Source organism: Pholcus phalangioides, unplaced genomic scaffold, assembly GCF_987345545.1.
Source record: "Pholcus phalangioides strain wild (caught in Gottingen) unplaced genomic scaffold, Ppha-v1.0 ptg000003l_1, whole genome shotgun sequence".
Lineage (NCBI taxonomy): Eukaryota > Metazoa > Arthropoda > Arachnida > Araneae > Pholcidae > Pholcus > Pholcus phalangioides.
Genome location: NW_028301596.1, coordinates 45483734 through 45510166, shown reverse-complemented (window position 1 = coordinate 45510166; position 26433 = coordinate 45483734). Strand labels below are relative to the sequence as shown.

General features: G+C 38.5%; 1 protein-coding gene across 1 annotated transcript in view; it reads left to right on the top strand.

Moving 5' to 3' along the window:
• Positions 1 to 12010: 12010 nt before the first annotated feature.
• The window catches only part of LOC149088680 (solute carrier family 12 member 2-like), a 99674-nt gene continuing 85251 nt past the window's right edge, over positions 12011 to 26433 (top strand). The window contains exon 1 of the mRNA XM_089248863.1: positions 12011 to 12518. Within this exon, the coding sequence (XP_089104989.1) occupies positions 12150 to 12518 (369 nt within the window). The 5' untranslated portion in view covers positions 12011 to 12149. The remainder of the gene's footprint in view (positions 12519 to 26433) is intronic.

Below are 26433 nucleotides of genomic sequence, written 5' to 3'. Positions count from 1 at the left end.
ATATTTATCCACCCACGTATTGATTTTCGTCTTGATCTACCTATATAGCATTCGATTTCCCCGGTAGAAGAATCAGGTCATTCCGAGATGGATAAATAAATAAATAGTGACCACAAAACACAATGAAAGTCTTCGTATGTACAAATAAATATTACGGTAATGACGAAACATCTCTTCTCTCTTGTAGGTGAATAACGCAGTTTCCTCTCGAAACGTTGAATCACGAAGTTAACGACTCCGGGTGAGTTTTGACATTTTTTTTTTCGGTGGGAAAGTGTGTCGGACATGATCGGGAAAATGGTCACGACCCGCCGCTATTAAAATAGTATTGAAAATCCCTCCTCTTCTTCCCAATATTTATACTCTAATATGTTTGTCGATAGCAAATAATGTTGCTAAAGAGCCTATTAGGCTTCCGGTTCTGCACTTCATGGATGTTACTCTATTATGCGTGAAACTGTTGGGATTGTCCTATAGCTGCTGTGCAGTTTTTTTTTTTTGTTGTAATTTCGGGCATTTATCGAGCTGTGAAGTAGTCGGTTGAATTCGAATTCCATACGTACCATCAGTACTAAAAATAATTACGGTGATTAGGGGCTGTTTTCAAGTATTACGTCAGCAGATTTCTAGTCATTTTTGGCCCCCCTCCCACTTGTCAGCACTTTCCCCACTACTTCCCAACGCATATTGGGATCAGAGACGTATGTGGGAGGGGGGGGCACGAGCCCCCACTATGCTACCCCCCCCCCCCGTATGATCAACATTTTTTTTGATGAAAAACATATTTAAAAACGAATTGAAATTTCGGAAGGAAATACCTTTATATGTTGTTATAAGAGCAATTTCTGTTAATTTCAACGCTATTTGAAGGATAAGAACTCCAAATTTCTCTTTAAGATATTCATTGCTACCCACCCTCTAAGCGATATACGGTAACCCATGGCCCGCGGACCAAATGTGGCCCGCCACCTCAAACCTAATTTTGTAAAAATGAACTAAACGGCACATTTACAGATCGCTTAAATGACCCGTAGCACAATTGCAGAGCATTTAAACAATCCGTGGCATATTTTCAGATCATTCAATTATGCCCGTGGCACATTCACAGATGACTTAAGTGACCCGCGACACATTAGCAGATCACTTGAGTGACCCACGTCACCGTTCTAGAACACTTAAGCGGCGGTCTGTGGCACATTTAGAGATCCCTTAAGTGGCCCGTAACACATTTTTGGAGCATTTAAGCGGCCTGCAGTGTAGTTCTACACCAGTCAAATTACCCGCGGGACATTCCCAGATTATTTAAGTGATCCGCGGCATATCTACAGATCATTTGAGTGACGCGCGGCACAGTTCCAGAGCATTTAAGCGGCCCGCTACACATTTCTAAAACACTTGACACATTTGTAGATCACCTGAAGGATCAGCGGGACATTTAGAGATCACTAGAGTGGTTCCATAGAGGACTTATCACTAGGAAGTCCACAAACTAGGGAAAAGTTTTCCTCGTTTTCTTCGGTACATCCTTCGGTACGCTTTACACGAGACATAATACAATATAAAATTTTAAAATGTGACAAATTATTAATCAATGAGTATTTTTATTAAACAATCATTAATAGCTCGTGCATAAGAAATAAATTTTACTTTCCGTAATTGGATTGCTAGATACAGTTGAATCCCGTTTTAACGAATACCGTTATAGAGAAAAAATTTCGTTTTAACGAATATTTTTCTAATCCCCCGGATAAGCTTACATAGGAATAATTCAAAAACCTGGAATTCCTTTATATAACGAAGTGATTTCTCCGATCTCTTGGAGTTCGTTATAACGGAATTCGACAATATATAGTGCACTTATATGAAAATTCTAGTTGCATGTCATGAAATTCAGAAAGATTTATGCGATATTGTGAGCTTTAATTTAGACACTTGTGGGGGGGGGGGGGGGGAGTAAACTGAGTAATAAGGGCCTCTCCACAAATTGGTATACGATTATTTGCTGTTATTTCATTTTTGACTGCAGTTTGTTCATTTTGACATCGTACACGCGTGTTATGCTAAAACACTTCTCTTACATACCTAGTATCAGATACCCGTCTTCACTCATTCGCATAATGCTGTGAGCTTATTCTTAAAATAATCAAATAACAGCAAAAAATCGCAATTTTTTATCCTATTTATTTTAGCAGGTGAGAAAATTATTTTCCCTTTTTATTTTTTATCCCGTTTATTTTTTGCCGGTCCGCAAATTATTTTCCCCTTTTTCTTCTTTATTCTATTTATTTTTTGCACTCCGCAAACTATTTGTTCTGCTCATTTTGTATCCTATTTATTTTTTGCCGTTCCGCAAACTATTTATTTATTTTTGATCGTGTTCATTTCTTGCCGGTCCGCAAATTATTTCTCCTATTTTTTTTTATCTTGTTCATTTTTTGCCGCTCCGCAAACTATTTGTTCTGCTCATTTTGTATCCTGTTTATTTTTATGCCGTTCCGCAAACTATTTATTTATTTTTGATCGTGTTCATTTTCTGCCGGTCCGCAAATTATTTTCCCTTTTTCTTTTTTTATCCTACTCATTTTTTGCCGGTCCGCAAATTATTTCTCCTATTTTTTATCTCGTTCATTTTTTGCCGTTCCGCAAACTATTTGTTCTGCTCATTTTGTATCCTGTTTATTTTTATGCCGCTTCAAAAACTATTTATTTGTTTTTGATCGTGTACATTTTCTGCCGGTCCGCAAATTATTTTCCCTTTTTCTTTTTTATCCTACTCATTTTCTGCCGCTCCGCAAACTATTTGTTCTGCTCATTTTGTATCCTGTTTATTTTTTGCCGCTCCGCAAACTATTTGTTCTGCTCATTTTGTATCCTGTTTATTTTTATGCCGCTTCAAAAACTATTTATTTGTTTTTGATCGTGTACATTTTCTGCCGGTCCGCAAATTATTTTCCCTTTTTCTTTTTTATCCTACTCATTTTCTGCCGCTCCGCAAACTATTTGTTCTGCTCATTTTGTATCCTGTTTATTTTTTGCCGCTCCGCAAACTATTTGTTCTGCTCATTTTGTATCCTGTTTATTTTTATGCCGCTTCAAAAACTATTTATTTGTTTTTGATCGTGTTCATTTTGTGCCGGTCCGCAAATTATTTTCCCTTTTTCTTTTTTATCCTACTCATTTTCTGCCGCTCCGCAAACTATTTGTTCTGCTCATTTTGTATCCTGTTTATTTTTTGCCGCTCCGCAAACTATTTGTTCTGCTCATTTTGTATCCTGTTTATTTTTATGCCGCTTCAAAAACTATTTATTTGTTTTTGATCGTGTACATTTTCTGCCGGTCCGCAAATTATTTTCCCTTTTTCTTTTTTATCCTACTCATTTTCTGCCGCTCCGCAAACTATTTGTTCTGCTCATTTTGTATCCTGTTTATTTTTATGCCGCTTCAAAAACTATTTATTTGTTTTTGATCGTGTACATTTTCTGCCGGTCCGCAAATTATTTTCCCTTTTTCTTTTTTATCCTACTCATTTTCTGCCGCTCCGCAAACTATTTGTTCTGCTCATTTTGTATCCTGTTTATTTTTTGCCGCTCCGCAAACTATTTGTTCTGCTCATTTTGTATCCTGTTTATTTTTATGCCGCTTCAAAAACTATTTATTTGTTTTTGATCGTGTACATTTTCTGCCGGTCCGCAAATTATTTTCCCTTTTTCTTTTTTATCCTACTCATTTTCTGCCGCTCCGCAAACTATTTGTTCTGCTCATTTTGTATCCTGTTTATTTTTTGCCGCTCCGCAAACTATTTGTTCTGCTCATTTTGTATCTTGTTTATTTTTATGCCGCTTCAAAAACTATTTATTTGTTTTTGATCGTGTTCATTTTGTGCCGGTCCGCAAATTATTTTCCCTTTTTCTTTTTTATCCTACTCATTTTTTGCCGGTCCGCAAATTATTTCTCCTATTTTTTATCTCGTTCATTTTTTGCCGCTCCGCAAACTATTTGTTCTGCTGATTTTGTATCCTGTTTATATTTTGCCGCTCCGTAAAAACTATTTATTTATTTTTGATGTGTTCAATTTCTCACGGTCCGTGAAATTGTTCTATTACTTTCACCGGCCCACAATAGTAAAAAAGTTGAAGAACACTGTAATTGATGAATCTTTCATAATTTGAAGTGGGATCAATAAATGATAGAAAAAGAACAAAAATTTGAACCCGGAACTTCCTGTACAATTGTTGCTTTTTCCCCACTTCTTTGTTCATGTGAAAGTTTGCGGCGATTAGCAAAAAACGTTGTGGAGTTGTGTTGGAATTACTCACGAAATGAGAGAAACTACATAAATTTTAAAGAAATATCCACTGGATTGTTTATTTTAGAAACTGCTGATAACGAAAGAAAAACGTTGTTGTGAAATAATTTTTATTAAAGAGTAGATATTTCTCAATGGAAAGAAACATTGCATCATGTATATAACAAAATTTCGCGGTAAAATGATTATTTTTCACTGGCCAACAATTGCGTCCAACATGATATACAATTCCGAATGCTTCCGACTTGCTGAACACGAATATCATTAGGAAAAAGTTTTATTGGCTCTTGTGTTTTCAGATATTACCATGTAAAGTGTAAAAAAATTGCTTTACGAGCGGTATCTGTGGATTACAACGAATGTCCGACATGAAAATACGCAATTCCAAATAGTTTTGGCGTGCTGAGCATGAATATCACCGTGAAAAGTTCTATCGGCCTTTCTTTGATATATTACCGTGCAAAGGGTATTTAAAAGTGCTTTACGCGGTATCTGTGTACAACAATTGCCGACATTAAAGTCCAACAATGAAAGTCCGACATAAAAATACACATTACCAAATGGTTTTGATCTGTTGAGCACGAATATAGCCATGAAAAAGTTCTATCGGTCTTTTTATTGGTGATATTACCATGTTAAGAATGAATAAACCATAGTGCTGTAATATGTTTATGTTTGCATGCATTTTTGTTGTGTTTATTTGAATTTTTTTTTGTTGTGTTTTATGCATATTAATAATTCCTGAGGAATATTAGCGTAGATGCGTGTCTGGTTTTCATGTATATTAATATTGTGTATTACATATTATGTTAATTATATATTTGAGCGGTGTCTATACATTTATGCTCTTTTTTTGCATATTTATTATTTTTTCCATTGTGTTTAAAAGTATTTGTATTGTACTACTCACTATAAATGAATTAAATGTGCAGTTACAAAGTAAACCCGAACCAATCCACCTCGTTTTGTGGTCAGATTCATGTTCATCACACCGCATTACATAGAAATTGACTGTTTCTACTTTCTATTCAGGACGCAGAAAAGTTTTCAAAATTTGTTATCTAGTGCCATTATTCACGCAATATATTACAAAAGCTAGTCTCTGTGCTGCAATAATGTTTTAGGGAATTATATAATCATTAGTATTTTACAAAGACATAATTTTAGATCACTTTAGTTTTCACAAAAAATGTTTTTAATAATAATAATAATAATAATAACCAAAAATTGAAAGTTCCCCCCCCCCCCACTTTCACTAGAAAAGAAGAGAGGTCATACGAGAACGTTTATGTGTATAAATAACCCAATTTAGTCATCCATAATGCTTAACGGAGCCAAATTACAGGTTTTCTTACCGTTAGTAATTTTCTTTTCTTTACCGTTGAGTTTTAGGAATTCTACGCCCCTTAATGTATTTTCTAAGTAAAAAGAAGACAAAAAATTGTTTTTTCTAACGTTTTTTTTCTTAACGGTATGTATGGAATGATAGCTCCCCCTGTCCTCCAAAAATGCCTCTTTTCGCCTCTTTAGCAATAAAAATACATTTCGAATAGATTTTCCTCGTCTTTTCTGAGCAAAACAAAAATTTTATGATTATTTTAGAAAAGGTAAAAAATATTAATGTATTCAATTTCTGTAAAATAAATTTTCTGCAAATTTAAAATTTCCATTTTATTGTCTAGAGCAGTGTTTCCCAAAGTGGATAATATCGCTCGCTGGTGGGCGATGGAATGGTCCGGAGGTGGGGCGATAGAAGCTACGAGTATAAACATAGTATCCTATGGGTTCGCTTGAGTCGGGGGGGCGATGAGAGAAAAAAGAATTGATCAAGGGGGCGATGGAACGAAAAGTTTGGAAAACAATGCTCTAGAGCAGTGGTTCTCAACCGTTGGTACTGGGATACTTCAAGGGGGCCACGGAAGAAAATGGAGAAAGGGGCCATGACAGGTGGTTTGGAGAGCTGAGAAGAAAAATTAAGGTGTGAAGAAATAAAGATTTTATATTAGTGACCAACACTTACAGTGAGAGAAAGAATCCATCAAAACCACCATAAAACCAGAGCCTTCTTTAGGGCATGGAACCACCCAGGCCTCACCGTCTACATTTTGCAACAAGTTCCCTAGGATGGGGTTTTTCTCAAGTCCCGGGCTAAATTTTTCAGACCCTATATGAAATTTATTGTATGAAAAAAAAAGAAAAAAAAAAAGATGAAAACCATATTAGGCCCCGGGCTGTAGCTCTGTCAGTCCCACTCTTGTGAGGGGCCTCATGCCCATAAGTGACCCCACCTTATGATATTTTGTATAGTGCAATTAATTTTGAAAATAAATAGGAAATATGTAGGCTGTTTATTTCCAGCTAAAGTATGGGACTACCATAGCATCACTTTGCCTAAGGGGGGGGGGGAGGGGGCATGATATTGAGACGGCCCTGATAGAACTCGGATAGCGGGGAGATAAATAAATTTTAGGCTACTGGTCTGGAGGCCAATTTTCTTCGCAAAATTTTCGTTCAGTATAAATTCACTGAAAAAAATCATTTCAAAACGTATGAAGTGTCTTGCTTCTAGATGAGAGTTGAAAACTCTGGGGTGTAAGACAGGGGAGCCACGAGAAAAAAATATGGTTCAAAGGGGGGCCACGGGCAAAAAAAGGTTAAGAAACCCTGCTCTAGAGTCTAGAGCAGTGATTCCCAACGTGGGCGTTAACGTCCCCTTGGGGGCGATGGAAAGTTCCATGGGGGCGGTAGAAGCTACGAGTACAACATAGGATCCTATGTTATACTCGTAGCTTCTACCGCCCCCTGGAACATTTCATCGTTAATTTAGTTTAGGGGAACGTTAACGCACACATTGGGAATCACTGGTCTAGAGCAAAGGGTCTTCAACCTTTCAGACATGGTGGGCCAAATTGAAACTTCTCACGAAGCCCGTGGGCCACGAATTCATGTAATTTAGTGAAATCTTAATAGAAAGGGCCAATGGGGCCCCGAGATGAACAGGGACAGAAATAATTGAAGATTTTTATTTGTTTTGATAATTATCTCAGTTTCGATTATTTCTTTCTCTACCAATTCAGAAAAGTTTTTTGATCAATTACTAATCTCAGAATCAATTAATCTGATAAATTTTAATGAGAAATCACTTTATGATGATGATTTGTCACTTCTTTGAAGTGATGACCAACTTCATGATTCTTTAATTGTTTATTTCGTTAATTCTGAAATTATTTTCCTTCTCAATAAATCTGGAAATAATTTCTTTCAATAATTATGCAATTACTTCTTTATTGATTTTGAAATAATTTCTATAATAAATTACGAAATCATTTCTCTTATTGATTTATAAGTTATTTTTTTCACTAATTCTGAAATTATTTCTTCCAGTAATTCTGAATTTTCATCAATTTGTTCCGGAACTATCTCACTTAATTTAGAATTATTTCTTTCATCAATTGCTTTCATTAGTTCTAGAATCAATCGTTTTTCAATGTTTTCAACCATTTTCCTGAAAATGATCGGCGGGGGGGGCACGACAAAAAGCTCTGAGGGACAAATGATTGTTAAATGATTGTGTCTAAAGATTGTTAAATAGAGTACAGTAGAACCCAGATTATTTAAGCTGATTTGGACCTACCATGGACAACCAAAATTAAGTAAATAAGTAAATAAAATAAGTAAGAACAGAAATTTATGAATTTATCTTGCCCAAAATTACTATATAGTGAAATAAAAATATAAAATTAGTATTGCATAAACTTGCATTTAAGTAAAATATTTTACTGTACTGACAATTTTCTAATATTACGCTATTTCCCCCCTCCCCTGTATTTTCAACGAAGCTTACATGAATTTTTAATATTTTATTAAAACTAAAGATTACAATTATAGTTTTTTCGTAACTTATAAACTATATTGGCATTAATATAGCCATAAAAATAACTTAAGGGAAGTTGATTTTTCAAAAATGACTAAAAAGTATTTCACTCAATTGCAAATGAAATGCAAAAAAATTTCGTGTCAATCAGTTAATTTGTTCTTCCAAAATGAAAGAAAGAATTAATGAATTATAGTATAATTGTTCAGCGGTTCTCGACCGGTGCTCCGTGTGCACTTCCCAGGGGCTCCGCGGCGATTCAAGGAAAATAAAATAAATAAGTAAATTTGATAGATAAATGAAAAAAAAAAGAGGCCAACAGGGTTCCGCCATAAAAATTTTATACAAAAGGGGCTCCTCGAGTCAAACAGGGCTCCGATATAAAAATTATGAACTGTAAAGGGCTCCCGAGGCAAAAAAGGTTGAGAACCGCTGGTATATATGTTACTGCTAAAGCCCGAAATTGGCCAGTTCGCGAAGTGGAAGGTGATCTCTGGCCAAAGTCCGATAACAAAACATGATTTGGGATTATCATCAGATTGGTGTATTTTTTCGTGATTTCACTTCAAGAAACGGCCGGCCAAAGTCCGAATCATTTCTGCAATTCGGACTTTGGCCAGTTCGTGAAGTGTCCTTCGCCGTCGTGAACTCGCCTCATTTCGGGCTTTGGCAGTAACATATACATTGACAATTATGGACGGGTAACACCCCCGCTTCACATCTCCAGAGGAGATTTCGAAGAGTATCCCGGAAATGGCTGCATAGGGAAATCCAACAAACCTCACAAATTTGCTCACATCAAAATAAAAAAAGAAATAAGAATTGTGTTTGTATAAGTCATAATAACTCATGAAAAATCATTAAGAACCGTCCATATACAGTCGAAGCCTGTTGTAACGAACTCCAAGAGACCGGAGATAATTTCGTAATTTCGAAAAACGTAATTTCGTTATAAAGGAATTCCAGGTTTTATATTGGTCCTATGTAAACTTATCTTAGGGATTAGAAAAGTGTTCGTTAAAACGAGATTTTTTTCGCTATAACGGTATTCGTTAAAACGGGATTGCACTGTATAAAGTATACATCTTCAGCCCGTTGGTCGCGAGCACTTGATCAACGTTCCAATTAAACACCTTGTGCAAATTGTATTCAAGGATTGAAATCATCCTGATTTCATGCATTCGCATGTCCCACTTTCTGTAAGGGTGCTCTTCTTTTTGATAATGAGAACAGACAGTGCTCGCAATTATATATAGAAAAAGGTCGATGACCTCTGGTATAAAACATGATGAATCATTAAGAATCGTTTACATATAAAGGATGATAAATCAATAAAAATCGTCTATATATAAATCGTGATAGTTATTAAGAATCGTCAATAAATAATTAATCTTTTTTTTTCACTTCTATATATACAGTCGAATCCCGTTTTAACGAATACCGTTATAGCGAAAATTCGTTTTAACGAAGTGATTCCTCCGGTCTTTTGGCGTTCGTTATAACTGGATTCGTTATAATCAAGAAAACATATAGTTTTTTGAAATATCCGTAGAATAGCTTGAAGTTGTGAGAATAAAGATGGAATAAAACGTAACTGGAAAAATTGAATTGAAGTCGTAAATTTAAATAAACAAATTACTCGTATAATTGAACATAATTGTGTTGGTATCCTTTACTGGGAGAGATAAATTAGTAATTATTTTTATCAGAAAAAACCATGATTGACATGGCATGGCTTTTGATGAAACATGCTAGTGTCGAGGCATCGGCGGATCTAGAGCTCGCTATTGGGGGAAGGGTGATTTTACAAATTGCTAAAAAAAAATTAAATATTCATTATGAATAAGGTGCCCATCCCGGGTTTTTTTTTTCTGGCTGTCCCGACTTTTTTTTGCAAAAAACATTTTCAGAGTTGCTTTTCCCATTTCAGGGAACAAAAATTTCCTTTTTAAAGTTTTTTTATTATCACTGCATAGAACTCGATGCGTTTCTAAACGGATGAGGCTTTTCGAATAGACGTCATAATCATGATCAGCGTCACTTTGAGGGACAAGCACAGGATGATTGCTATAGGGGCCATTTTCAAGTATTACGTAAGCAGATTTTTAGCCATTTTTGACCCCTTCCCCCCCCCCCCTTGTCAGCAAAATTTCGTCAGCAGCTTAGAATATTTCATATCTTCAAAAAGGGGTGGTTGATGACGTAAGCAACCTTCAAACCCCCCCCCCCCCGTCATCAAAAGTCAGCAAATCTGAACCCCGGCCCTCGATGCTGACGTAATACTTGAATAACCCATAGGCGGAGCTAGATTTGGAAGTCTGGGGGGGGGCAAGATGATGATGATGTCGATACATATATGCATGAGATCTGTCGACTTCACCTTTGATGCTGGGGGGAGGGCAACGCCACCCCTCCCCCCCCCCGTATTTCCACCCATGGAATGACTCCATAGAAATCAATGTTAAAATTGCCGATTTTACCGTAGAAATGCGGGAATTTGGTGGGGTTTTCCACCATATCAATAATTTTAAAAATTGAATTGAATTCTGCATTTTCGAAAGTTCTTTCGAGTTCTCTTAGAGATACGGAGTCCAGAAGACTAAGTACAAAATAATTAGCCGGACCTACTTTTGAGTTGGATATTCATGCAATAACATTGATTTCAACATTTTTACTTATATCTTTTCTTGTACGAAAATGGAAATTGTCTTCGTCTTGTCGCCTTGTCTTATAATATCCAACTGCATCAGTTTAGGATGTATTGAAATTAATTATGGGCCCATAAATTGAAAGAAATTTCAATTCATTGAAGAAATAGTGCAGCTTTATTCAAGCATTTTTTGAAACAAAAACAGGCAGATGAATAACTTGATACAGTATATAACATATATTATAACTTGATATATAACAATAACATATATCTTCAAGAAAATTTTCGAAACATCTAGATCCCATCATAAAGAGAAAAAAAAACCTATTCATTTTTACGTTTCTTTAATTTAGATTTGTTTCTTTCATGAGTCGAGCAGGAAGTTGCCATATTGGTTACCATGTATGTCCCTCAAGAAAGAGGGAAATATCACGTGATCCAAAAATCCTCATTGATTCGATCCTCCACCCCCCCCCCCCATCAAAGCCTGTGTCTAGGAAATTCGGGGTTGGTCAACAAAAAATTGACGTCGACAAACATTTTGGAGTATTACTCGAAATGGACATCAATTATTTTCACTAGGAGAAAATGAGTAATAAGCGATTCACGAATGATTTATAACGAATTTCATGTGAAATTCTACGAATCCACCACCGCATATAAACGTCCGAAAAATACTTGTTGATGATTTAGACGTCATGAATCAATATCCACTTCAAATAAAAACTACACATGACCATATACGTCACTGATTACGGTAAGAATTCTCATCACACAAACTGTGTTGTTTCCAGCGAGAACCAGTGTTTTTTTTGGGTAAATATATACACTCGAACTCACTTTTTTTTTTTATGTTTTAGGTGAAAAGAGGAATTCTATATCGGCCTGCGTGTTTGAGGCAATCGCCAGGTAGAAGGTCAATTCCGAGCACCAACAGGTGTGCTAAACACAGAGAATGCAAACACGACACGAAAAAAGAACAAAAATGAGGCAAAAGAAGCGGTAACTAGGTTCGCCCGAGCGCCGTTGGGTGGCGCTGCGATTGCGGTTTCCCGCAAGGTTTCGTTCTTTGTCCGATGATTTTTTTTTTCCTTCTCCCCCCTCCCTTCTCGTCACTATTTCACCTGCTGCTGCCCGCGTGCAATTCCACATTCAAATAGCCGTGTCTTCACCTCACAGAGACTCATAACAGTGACAGAGAGTGAGTGAGTGAGTGGTGGTGATCTAGTGGTGATTCAAGACCACTCGAGAAGTGGTTTCGATTCCGTCAAAAGATTCTTCTATTAGACTAAGAAATTTTATAGACTGTATAAGTTATTATGGACCCGGTGAATTTGAAGAAAATGTCCCGTTTCCAAGTCGCTATTGTTGAACCTCCCCCGTCGCCGGTCGAGAACAATTGTTGCAATAATGGTAATAACAAAATAGCGGATTATGAAGACGGTCTCAATAAGGTGACCGTCGTGGAAAACAACACCGGCTGCGGACTGACACCGGTCACCAATGTCGTCAATTTGACCGTAGAGCAGGCTGGTTTCGAGACCGGGAATGCACTGAGCTTGAGACATTACACCAACGAAGCCCTGCCGAGGCTCGATCATTACAGGAACATTCATTCATTACACGCGCATTATCCGAGGCCTACGCTCGAGGAACTCCATGATGGGAACCTGTACCCAACGGATAAAGTGAGTGATTTAATTTTTTTTTTTTGTTTCTGAAGATTCCTCTTCGAAACATTTTTAATTTTCTGTATATTTATTTTAATTGTTTTTCTAATTTTTATTTTTACCCTTTAATTATGGAGCATAGAAAATATACAGAGGAGAAAAATTTTGAGGGATTATATGTTAAGCAAATGAGGGGGTGCCTTTAATGCTATTACACCGTGCCGTAACTAGGCAGGTGCACCGGCATTGGAAGGGGACCTCCCGCCCAAGAATGGACCAAAAAACCCCTAAATGCAAATTCTTGCACAGGGCACAGGAATGGCTAGTCACGGCACTGCTACAGTCGAATCCCGTTTTAACGAATACCGTTATAGCTTAAATCTCGTTTTAACGAACACTTTTCTAATCCCCCGAATAAGTTTACATAGGAACAATGCTAGGTAACCTGGAGTTCCTTTATAACGAAATTTCGTTTTAACGAAGTGATTCCTCCGGTCTCTTGGCTTTCGTTATAACGGGATTCGAGTGTGTTACACGACAAAAAATTAAATTATTGTGAGTGTTTAGAAAAACATGGGATGTTTCACTTCTGGGAACACACTGTATTTATATAAGTTACATAAATTTGAGTTGTTTAAAAATGTCATTTATTGTTTGGCAACTTACTTTTCCCATTGTTTTTGAAGAATGCGCAGCAATTATGTCTGTAAGTCCAGACATGGTCCACGCTCTGTCCCAAGAGGGATGTAAGCGTTTTACCCCGAGGGGTTGGACCACGCTGGAGAGAGCAATTATGTCTCCTCCACACATGGTATTCCCCCTCCAAAGTGCAAGGGTCGTTCTCTATTGACTTGTCTAGAAATAGAAGACGTGTGTACCTTTGAGTCATTATGCTAGTAGTTATTGAGACCCAATGAACAGCTCACAAATCATGTTTTGATGAAACATGCCAGTGTCGATGCATGGGTGGAGGATCTAGAGCTCGCTGTTGGAGGGGGGGGGAAGGGTAATTTCACGAATTGCTAAGAAAGACTTAAATAATGTTTATAAATAGCTTTTATGTTTATAAAAGGATCCAATAATGTTTAGGAGTTGATTAGAACTGTTTACTTCGAATGTTTAGTAACTTGGAATAATATTTAACGGTGTATTTTTATTTGACTTTGATTCAAATTTGATCATTTTTGTTGCCCACGGCTATTTTCTGCGCACGAGGGCTAATTAGACCGGGACCTACAAATTTATGGCTGATTCCGAACGGCAGTTTTTTTTACACTCACCGAGAGGTTTGGGCGCCAATCCTGTCGGTGTGGGATTCCCTGTAGTAGCAACCGTTTCCTATGATAATGTTGTCAATGTTTCTGTCGTAAGAAAATTTTCTGACGGAGGAATCGGGTATCTAACCCGCGACACCTCTGAACGTCCTTTAGTACTCTAGGCGAGTATCTTATCGACATGGGTTACTGCGCCCAGTTTCAAATAGACCGGAATCGGAGGATAGCACACTCGTGGGAGAGGTATCCGACGGTTTCTAGACCAACAGGTGCGTCGGAAGTGTTTTAAACCCGTGGGTTGCTCGACTCAAGTTTTACGTAGGAAACATTGATTTTTCTGAATTGATTCTAGGGTGCTCTGAGGTGTGACACTAATTATTGTGGGTGTTCGAGTACCCACAGCACTCCTGGCTCTGACGCGACTGTAGATAAGTGATTTGATCATTTTTGTCAAACCACGGTCATTTTTCGCACATGAGGGGTTAATTAGACCGGGACTTACAATTTATTGCCGATCCCGAATAGAAGCCTTTTTTTTGTACTCACCGAGAGGTTGGTGCGCTAACACATCGGTGTGAAATTTTCCTCTGTAGCAATCGTTTTCTGTGGTCATGTGTCGCCGTTTCTGTTGTACCCCGCGTCAGCAAAGTTTTTGGCAAGGACGAATCGGATATCGGCCCTGGGATATTCTGAGGAAGCCACAGGTGAAATCCATCAAAAGAAAAGCTATGGCCAGGCGAGGTTCCACAGAGGGTGGCAATCGCCTTCCCCAAGAGCAGCGAATAACATGGTCAAAATTGGTCTTTCCAGTAAACTACGTGATAATCTAACGAACCTATACAAGAAATTGCCTCTCCCGATATCTTACCCTAGATCCGCGCCTGGCCATGGTCATGGTAGGTAATTAAGAGGATCGCAGAGACGCATGGAAAAAAAAACCAGTTATGAAGCATTTGAGTGGGAAAAAGGGGCAAAGTATGACTACCCATAGAACCTCCCACCCCGTCCCACAAAGAAATGAAATGGGGATGACGGGTATCTAGCCCGAAAGTCTTGAGAACTACCCTTATTCATAAAATTTGTGACAGAATGGGGGGAGAACATGCCCAGCTTAGTTCAATGTTCTTTGGTGAATATTTGCTTCCACATAACAATTTAATGCACCTGCTGTGACTGTTTGCGTTCTTCGACCGATGTGTGGCCAGACAGATTGGAAGATCGGGAAGGAAGGCGAAACCTTTGACTTGGGTTGGAAGCTGGAAGGTACTGGTCGTTCGGTTCGACCAGCTTTCCAATACCTTCCAGTGGCGATCATTGCCAATGGTGGAGCGGCCACACTACTTTTTCAAAATGCCAAAACTTGCCCATGACCAACCGTGGGACGTATTGGGCCAGCTTTGACACGAGTGTGGTCCTGGCTTCAATCGAAGACTTTGAAAGAGTCGGACTCAAAAAAAAAAACAAAAAAAAACAAGGGTTTTCATTATCTCTATATAAAATACTTCTGAACATCATTATCACCGAATAATATTCTTTCTTACTATTAGAACTTCCAAGGGCTGGACAAATCTCCAAAAATTCACATGCCCGAATCAATATTATATATGTTAGCGACGGGCATGAGATTGAAAAACATACGTAACCGGTCAAAATGTTTACATGCCCCAGGCATGTCGGGCAGTGGATTTGGAGGTACCAGCCTCCAAGTATTGCCGCTGTGGTGGTCGAGTGGTCATAGTGACGGACTCGCATCGCGGGGATCCGGGTTCGAACCCCACCGTCGCCACAGTGGTGGTCGGCTGAAGTTGGTTTTCTGTGGTTCCCAACTTCGGGGCGCAAATGCGAGCCGATCTCCCCGTTAAAAAGTCTCGCCACAGAGAGCAATAGACCTACAAACAGTACAAATATTCAGTCACTACACATCACTCACTTCACTTCTGAGATATAGATGGCAGCACTGAAAAATCATACACAACGCTAGATACGCACTCAGACTGTTAGGTACACACATAATTCCGGCACAACTCACTAGGTAGTAAATTGCCTATGGCAATAGACCTGAGTTGTGCTCGGTTTGAAAAAAAAAAAAAAAAGCCTTCAAGTACCTTCCCAACGAGGAATGGCTGCAATCGAATTCTAATGATTCGACTTAACATTGACGAGACATGACGCAACAGATAAATACAGTGAGGTCAATACTTCATACAAGTGTTACATGTGGCTTATAACGTCACGCGGAAATAAAGTGAGGAGCATATACAAAAACAATAAGAAGAGTCGAATGGAAATACATCGTGAAGACACACATCGTCGGATTCCTCAAAAAAAAAAACCACCCTATGACAGTGTTTATGTCGAGGTGAAGGTTTATTCTTACGTGCGCACAAAACAAAAAGAAGTCACACTCACACACGAAGAATCAGAAAAAGGGAAGACGAGCGTTTCGCGAATTGCATTTGCATATTTCCCACAAATTCTTCACTCGAGAGCTTCTCTTCTTGGAGGTCAGCCGTGATTTTTCTTTTTCACGGTCTATCATTTGTGAAGTTGAGAAGACGTTCGTTCAATTTTCATTTCGTTTTCGTCGTAAATCTAGTACATTCCCGCCTGAGCTCAGTTGAGCTAACATCCAAATCTAATTTTGCTAAGACTCGAACGGAGCTTGGTTTACTTTTGACTATCATTGAAAAGTCATCTGCCGTGGGTTTTACACTCATGACTAGGCTGACCGTATTTCTTTCGAAGAAATACGGGACATTAGGATTCCAAATACGGGACATTGCCAATTATCGCCAAAAAACGACGGCAAATATTGTTGCAATTGCGGAAAAATCACAATGGCGGGAAATGATACATTACTGCAAATTGCAGTGGATTAAAATGAATTCCACGAAAAAAAACGACACAAATGTGGGAGATTAATATTCTCATTTATAGTTGTATAATTATCATAAAATAATTTATGAGTTGAAGAATAATGTCACTCTTTGACTTCAATAAAGAATAAAAATTCAAGTAGGCTTCGTGTAAAATACGAGAAAAACCGGGACACTTTTGCCAAAAAGTCGGGACGGCCAAAAAAACAGAAAATACCGGGACTGTCCCGGGAAATACGGCACGTATGGTCACCCTACTCATGACTATCCTCCCTCCCAGTCTATTTGAGCTAGTACCGAAAGCTCACCTGCCTTGTGGTTATCCCTGTAGCATGCATGAGCTGGTATCAATGCTGAACCCGCCTTTATAACTATCCTCGGAGCTTATTTGAATCAATATCGAAAGTCCACTTGCGCTATGACTAGTATGACCATACGTCCCGTATTTCCCGGGACAGTCCCGGTATTTTCTGTTTTTTTTGGTTGTCCCGACTTTTTGGCGAAAGTGCCCCGGTTTTTCCCGTATTTCACACGAAGCCTACTTGAATTCTTATTCTTTATTGAAGTCAAAGATTGACATTATTTTTCAACTCATCAATTATTTTATTATAATTATAAAACTATAAATGAGAATATTAATCTCCCACATTTGTGTCGTTTTTTTTCGTGGAATTCATTTTAATCCACTGCAATTTACAGTAATGGTTCATTTCCCACCACTGTGATTTTTCCGTAATTTCAACAATATTTGGCAACTTAGTTTGGTTTTTGGCGTCATTTTTGCTGATAATTGGCGATGTCCCGTATTTTCCCGTATTTGGAATCTCAACTTCCCGTATTTTTCTCGAGGAAATATGGTCAGCCTAGCTATGACTGTTCCTGAAACTTATTTGAGCTTGTATCAAAAGTTCACCCGCCTGGGGCTTATATATGAGCTAATATCGGAAGCTCACTTGCCTTATGGTAGTCCTTATGGCTGCCTTGCCTTATGACTGGCCTGTATCTTGCATGAGTTGGTATTCACGGAGCTCATATCAGCTAATATTGAAAGTTCGTCCAGAGCTTATAAGGGCTGATATCGAAAGCTCCCTGCCTTATGACTGCCCCCGGAGCTTATATGAGCTAATATCGGAAGCTCTCCTGCCTTATCCACGGAACTTATATCAGCTAATATTGAAAGTTCATCCGGAGCTTATAAGGGCTGATGTCAAAAGCTCCCTGCCTTATGACTGCCCCCGGAGCTCATTTGAGCTAATATCGAAGACTTACTTGTATTATAACTATCCAAGGAATTTATATGAGCTAATATCGAAAGCTCACCCTTCCATATGACTACTACTGCTACCGTACACGCACCACATACACATTCCTCAACGGAATTTCAACGAATCGATACATGCCGCACTGTGTGTGTACGTGTTGTGAACCTAACGTGAAGTAATGCTTGTTATGTGTAGTGCTGCCATCTGCTGTCAATTTTTCTAACCATCAGTGAAAGGTAATGATTTATTAATTACACTGTAGTGGGCCTGTTGCTCTCTGTGTGGCGAGACTTTTTAACGGGGAGATCGGCTCGCATTTGCACCTCGAAGTTGGGAACCCCTTCTTCATGATTATCCGTGGAGCTTACACTGTATATCGCATACTCACCTACGCGCACGCGCGCACGTCATTACTATCCCCCTAATTTATTTGAGCTATGGCAAAAAAGCTCACCTACCTTATCCTGAGTTTATATGAGCTAATATCGAAAGCTCATCCAATGCCTATCCCCAGCTCTTATATTGGACGCACACCTACTATACCTCATGATAGTTTATTTGAACTAATATCTCGAAATATCACCACCTAATGACTCTCCCCGTGCTTATAACAAAGTGACATTGCTAATAATTTTTGCTAGCACCAAATGTCCCGTAGAAACAGGATTCAATTACCTCACTGGGTAAGGGGGCTTGATGAACTGTATATGTTACAAAGAAACTATATGTTAGCCCGAAATTGGCTAATTCACGAACTGGCCTGTCCAGTTGACCCAGCTAATGTCCGAATTTCAAGCTTTCGCCGGGTTTTGGCCAGACTCTGGGCGTCCCCTAAAATCGATTCCTATATATCGATCCCTAAGATATCGATATTCCGATTCCTTTGATCTTTAGGGCTGCCATAGTTAACCATAATTATAAATGGCTATAATTATCACACAAAGAATACGCCAACGTGGAGATGACTCCGAATCATAAGGATCGATATACAGGGGCCGGCGAAAGCTCGAATTTCTAACTTTGCAGTCCGCGAATTGGCCAATTTCGGACTTAGGCAGTAACACGCATTCATGAATTAGAATTATTGGCGATTTGATTTCCCTCCCCCCTCCGTCGATGGTATTTATAGTATGAAATTACTTTCACCTTCTGTTAGATGAGATATCATTCTATCCATTGTAGTTACTGCGTTATCTCGAGAGAAGATGGTTATCTGTCATCACCCGTCAATCAAATGTCACTGAAATTTCAGGAGAAAAAACAAAAATAACAAGTGTTCCAATTTCACGAGAAAAATCTTTACGTATTATCTCGGTTGATCTTGGCCCCCTTAAAGCTAATTGATAAACGCGTGTACGTTATTATTTTTCTTATCACTAGCCCCGTGCGTTAGTTTCGGTTCTATCGCTGAATAAAGTGATTATCTCTTTTGAGTCTTTTGAGTTTGCCGCCTGTTATGAGTATTATCTTTTAGGTGTATATTCGTATCGCTTTGCAAGTGCCTACCTGAGGCCATTGGAACCAAACAGGTCAACTTCCTTTGGCCTTTTCCTCCACCCTCCGATAAGCTTTGAATACATATTTTCGCTGGGGGTTCGCGGTTCTCCACATTTCTGTTTGATATATGTATCAGCGTGTATTATCTCGAACACATACGATGTATCAATCTTCGTCTTTATCATTATTATTCAGGTGTCACTTCCTGATCCAGGTCAAGTTTGATTTGTGACATTCTTTTCTTTGTTTTCCCATGACCAATATGCGGTATAATACAGGGTGATTCAGAAAAGATGGGGGAAAACTTTAAGAGGTGATGGTACGCACCAATACAAACAGTTGTCATCAAAGAAAATGCATGGTCTAACATGAAATGCAAACGCGTTTCGAAACGGACGCTCCGCAAGCGTTAAAACGGCATTCCTGTTGAAATTTATCGGGAAAAACACCGTGCATGCAAATATAACGTGCGGAAGAAGAAGAAACCATTTGTAAATCTGCGCCACAGTAAATAAAAGTCGCGGACGCCAGCCCTGTGAAGTTACTTCAGTGAGCAACAGAGAGAATTCTAACAGTTGTAACATACGTGATAATGGCACACTTTAGTAATACTGGAAAAAATCAGACATGCATTTCATTTACGGAGCTGCAAACGGAAGTACCACAGAGGCAGCATGAATGTATGTACGGTGAGCGTTTTCCCCATAGGCGGTTGCCCAATCCGAAACAGTTGCGCGCGTGCATCAGCAGCTGTGCGAAACGGGATCCTTTCTTGCTTCCCGGTCTGATGCACTGTGACGCAGATTTTCATACGGTTTCTTCTTCTTCCCCAGGTTACATTTGCGTGCATAGTATTCTTTTTCTCCCGATAAATTTCAACGGGAACGACGTTTTAACGTTTGCTGAGAGGCCGGTTCATGTTAGACCCGTGCATTCTTTGATGGCAAATGTTTGTATTGGTGCGTACTACCACTAAAAGTTACTAATAGTCACTAATAGTGCATAGTATCTAAAAGTTTTTCCCACCTTTTCTGAATCACCCTGTTTTTTGCGTTGTGTTAGGAATAGGTATTTTGTGCCGCGTGAACCGAACTGTATAATTTCGTGCGGCAGCGGCTGCTGCCGACATAATCACGCTACGCGTTTGTGTTTTCCTATCGGGTCGCATCAGATCAGGACGGCTATATAGTACTCATATATGGCCTTGGCATCAGCTACACTGTCGTAAGGAAACGCAACACAAATGTAAACAAGATAGGTGAAACCGAACGGCGCACGACGCATTTGACTCCTCCAGAAGCAGTTGGCCAATCACGCCTGACGTAAGTAAGGCTAATCACGCTGTCGTGGGGCGTATCGCGCTGTGTAGGAAAACAGTCATACTAATTTTCTTATTGGTGAGTGGACGGCGTGTCGCGCTGGGTGATTCGCGTTGCACGCGGCACAGAAAACCTGCTCCTAGGAAAACTCGGCTTAAATGTGAATTTTGAAGATTGTTTCACTCGAAATCAACTAATTTACATGTCATCTAACATGAAACTAATTTTTGTCAAAAATTTGAATGTCTTCTTAACGTTATAGTTTCTGAATAGGCAGCGTGCGGTTTTGGTGTTTTCTGCTGGTATAGGTATTCGGACAACTGAATATTGGTTCTAATAGCGTGGTGAAAGATAAATGCCAGGGGTATCAAAATTAAACCTCTCCAAATCAGAGGATTGTGTAAAGAATCCTACGTTGGCTTTTCCCTCATGGACGAGATCATAAATTTGGTTTGCCCCAGTAAACTTAACTTTCCACCTCAGTTTGGAGCTCTCGGACAAGTGTTTGATGATTCGATAGGCACCTTCCGTATTTGGTAATCTGCTCCAGGGCTCGTATTTAAAATTTTGAATCCAGTCCAAATGTTGACACTTTTCTTGAAGCGTCAGATACATTGTTTTCATACGCGGAGATAGACACTTGAAAATCGGGGGGGGGGGGGGCATGATGATGATGATGTCAATTCATATATACGTGAATACATTAGATCAGCCTGCTTTACCTTTGATGCTGGAGGGCATTGCCCCCCCCCCCCGTATCTTCGCCCATAAACAATCATACCAGGGGTTCTTGACCTTTCGTATTTTATGGATCGCTTGTGGCAATAAGGCCCCATTCACACGGAGCGGATGCGGATGCAGACGCGGGTCCGGAAGAAGTTTTAACAATTGGAATATACTGAGCCTTTCAGACGATCCGAAATTCCCCCCGCACCTACGAAATGTTCATGCGGGTCCGGACGTCGTCCGCATGTGTCAAAACCCAAGTGCGGGCTCCGCATCCTCACATACAAGTTTTGGCAATTGAGTTAAGATGACCGTCACGGACATCTTATAAAAGAATCTAAATAAAGGCGACACTCTTTACATTATCTATAAAGAGTGACGCCTTGAAGTGGCGACAAACTCAGAGGGGTGATATCATGCATCAAGAGGAGCAAAAATTGGCATGGAGCATGGTATCGCAAACCACGTTTACTTGATGAAAACCGTGTAAAAATACTTATGAAGGGTGTGACGTCGAGTGGGACGAAAAGGCCAATAATGAGTAGAAAAAACATTTATTTGGCAGCATATGATTAAAACACAGCCTGTGGTGTACAAAATAAGTCCAAAAATAAAATAAACACAGCCTGTGCAGCACAGTTCAATATAAGAAAGTAGACAATGTAAGAGAAATGATTACAGTAGTTGTTGACATCACAGGATGTGTTGTAATCTCATGCTGTCAAATTAAAGTTTTTCTACTTATTGGCTTCTTTGTCCCACTCGACGTCACACCCTCCATAAGTACGTATTTTTACGAGATTTTCGCTGACTAAACGTGGTTAGCGATACCATGCTTGCTCCATGTCAATTTTGGTTCCTCTTGATTCCTAATATCACCCCTCTGAGTTTGTCGCCACTTTAAGGCAACAACACCCTGTATAATTAAATTCAAAAATCTAAAATCGAAGTTCTTGTAAAGAGTTCCAAACTGAGAATAAAGATCTATTGGGAGACAAAACGAACTTTCGATCTCATCCGCGAGACAAAAAATCAACGTCGTCATATAACGCCAGTTACGTTAGAAATATCATTTCTTTCACAGGTATCAGATCAGATAACGTATATATATTTACAATAATAATAATACTCCCCCGAATTTTTTATGTGACGACAAAATTGCCAAACCAGGACAGAGAGAAACTTGCATCTGCTTTCGTGGGAATGTCCACGTGATTTGTGCGAAGCATAATGTATAGATAGAAAGGTTCCCATTGTCTCATTTTCATGGGTTACGCCATTGTGTGTGAAAAGAGGAAACACTACTATTTACACTCCGTCTTACGTGTGAAATAACCGAAGAATTTTCGATTTCCAATATGGAGATAGGGCTGCATCGTCTTCGAATATTCCCCCCCAAGAGTCTGAAATCAGTGAGCGGGGGGTTATCTCTTCTACTGATACCGTACAATAATGAAAGTAATAATAATCGATTGATTATTTATTGGTTTCGATGTTGAAGAAGGTAGAAATAGTTTATTCTACTTTCCTTTTTTTCTTTACGACTTTCTTAGAAGTTCTTTTTGTGATTGGTTTTGAACAGATGTATTGTTTTATACACCGAGAATGCAATCGATGTAGGTGTATTGTCTGTTGGTTTTTATTTTTATTTCGTGTTCCGGATGAAATGGGCATTTACTTGAGGATTCGGGGCCGCCCCTTCCGGACGCGGGGCCCGGTGAGAAAATTATAGCGGGGGGGGGGAGGGGTGAGGTGACCTTAGCCCGATTTTCTTTTCTTCTGGGGGGGGGGGGAGAGATCAAAAATATTCAGAAAATGAAAATCATGAAAATTCAGAATAAATACAAGAAAAAAATAATTTCAGATAATTCATATTAAATTTAAAAAAATAAATAATAGGAAAATTTTAGAGTTGATGAAAATTTTCAGAATAAATGAAAGAAATAGTTTGAGAATTGAGAAAAGTTCAGAATTCCAAAATTGATGTAAATTCAGAATTCCAGAATTCGGAAAAATTCAAAATACAAGAATTGAGGAAAATCCAGAATTCTAGAATTGATCTAAATTCAGAATTCTAGAATTGATCTAAATTCAGAATTCTAGAATTGATCTAAATTCAGAATTCTAGAATTGATCTAAATTCAGAATTCTAGAATTGATCTAAATTCAGAATTCTAGAATTGATCTAAATTCAGAATTATAGAATGAGAAAAATCCAGAATTATAGAATGAGAAAAATCCAAAATTATAGAATGAGAAAAATCTAGAATTACAGAATTGAGGAAAATTCAGAATTACAGAATTGAGGAAAATTCAGAATTACAGAATTGAGGAAAATTCAGAATTCCAGAATTGAGGAAAATTCAGAATTCCAGAATTGAGGATGATTCAGAATTCCAGAATTGAGGATAATTCAGAATTCCAGAATTGAGGATAATCCTGAACACAAGAATTCAGGAAAGTAAAGAATTTATGTAAATTCCGAATCATAGAATTGAGAAAATTCAGAATTCCAAAATTGATGAAGATGCAAAATTCCAGAATTGAGAAAAATTTGGAATTCCAGAATTTTGAAGAAAATTCACAACAAATGAAAGAAATAGTTTTTCAAATTGGACATTTTCAGAATAATGGAATCGATGGAAAAAATAATTCCAGAATGGCTGCGGTAGAGTCCAGGCCGATAAGATACTCGCCTAAAAGTACCAAAGGTGTGGTGAGTTCGATACTCGGTTTGTCCTTGTCAGAAAATCTTCTGACACAGAAATACAACAAAAATGGTGACAGCATGACCACAGAAAAAAATTTATACCGCAGGGAGTCCCACATCGACGGGTTAGCGCATCAACCTCTCGGTGAGTATAAAAAAAGGCTGCCGTTTGGAATCGGCAATATATTGCGGGCCCCGCTCTAATTAGCCCTTGTGTGCAGACCGTGGTGCGAAAAAACGATCAAATGACTAATTCCATAATTATTTTTCTAGATGAAAATGGAGATTTACAGAATTTATAAAAATTCAAAATTAATGAAAGAAATTATTGTTACGGTAAATGCGGGAGGGGGGCTCAAAACGTGGGGTTCGGTGGATCGCACCTGTCACACCCCCATAAAGGCGGCTCTGTGAGAATGTGTATCAGAGATTACTTTAAGGTGTTATAGTTTATGGAATTTATAGGATGAATTTTTCCTGAAAATTCATTGTGATAGTGTTGTCTGAATAACTGTTGGAACTCCCTTCATTATATGGATGATCGTTAGAAATCCAACCATGTCTGAATGATTGTTGTAAATCTCAAATCTCCTCATCATTTGGATGATTGTTGGGAATCTGTTCATCATCTAGATCAGTGATTTCCAACGTGGGCGATGGAATGTTCCAGGGGGGTGGTAGAGGCTACTGGTATAATATGGGATCCTATGGGTTATATAAATGATTACATTATGATTTTCGGTGGAAGGGTGGGGAAGAGAGGACATAATTAGGACACCTTTGATGAAAATCCAAAATTTGCGTTGTTTTGATTACTTATTTTTGGTTACAAAAAATTTATTTAGTACAATTACGCTTGCAGCACTAGGTAATTAGCTGAGAGTTACTTGTGTGTGTGAATCAGTTTTTAAATTATCCATTCAACAATTATTTCGGTTGCATAAATGATTTTCGGTGATCCACTCATGTCTGAATGATTGTTGTAAGACAATGCCCACTTCCTGAGTGAAGTTACACAGGGTTAGAATTTCTATAAATCTAATTTTCTGATCCAAAAAAAAAATTTCTGAAAGCAGTTTTTTAGGGAAAATAGAAAAAAAAAATTTTTTTTTGTTTAAAAATATGTGTGTGATTGTCCAAAAGTCATTGCTGTCTGAATGACCGGTGGCTTCTGTTGTCCAAATAAATGATTGTTGCCAATTCACTGGAGTCCGTGAAATTATCCAACTCACTGTCCGAAACGATTAAGGGAAAGTGTCCATATAACGTCCCTTTCCTAAGCAAAATCGTTAATTCTGAAAATTTATTGGATGTTAAAAATAATTTAAAAACTTATTCAAAATCAATCTCTAAGTGATTGTTTGATTAAAATTTGGGAAGATAATAACCAAAAGGTTTGTTCAACAGCCATTATTGCAAAATCATATTAGAAAGCAAGAAAATTCTCTTTCTAACCAATTCATCGTGCCAACAATTACTTACTCGTATATGCTAATAACCTGAAAACGTAAAAACAGAATCGAACTGTGTTAATTGTATTTGAATTCACTGTATAGGTACGTATTTAGTATTCACGACGGATCTCTGATCGAATAAATTGCCGGAATTATTTCAAAGAGGAAATGTAAATTCACCCGAATTTCGAATATAAGCGGAGCATTCCTCGGAATGCCAGCCCGAAGGCCTCAATAAAGGAAATGCAATACAATGGAGCTGGTTTTTCTATTGATAAAGAATAAAGAGTCGCGATCAAACAGAAAACGATATCTAACATGCATATCAGGTCAACTTCCTCCGGGATGAAACTATTCCTGATTAATATCATGTTGTGCATTATTAGGCCTTTCAAACATGCAACACGACTCACTGGATCGATTGTCGCATTTATCACGCAGTGATCCGAAGCGTTTAACACTATGTCAAATCGCCAACCAGGTTTTGTGGGGGTGGTGGGGCGCAGAGAAATCTCTTTCAAACTATTCGAGACATTTTTAGAAAAAACTGTTTTATATGCGTACGTGATGTAGAATAGATACTCAACAGTTTACGACCAACAGTTTTCGAGAAAAACGTGAAGAAATTATTTTTATGACGTCACATCCGGCTTCTTGACACCGCCAAGAGAACCTGTTCCGGGCAGTCGTCGTAGGTGATTGGTAGGCTGCTGAGTCCCGATTCCGTGCCCCGGATGTGACGATCACTTTAACACTAGAAAGACGGAAGGTGACATCCATCCCCCTGGAGATAGACATTCTTTTCAGAAGTGAGA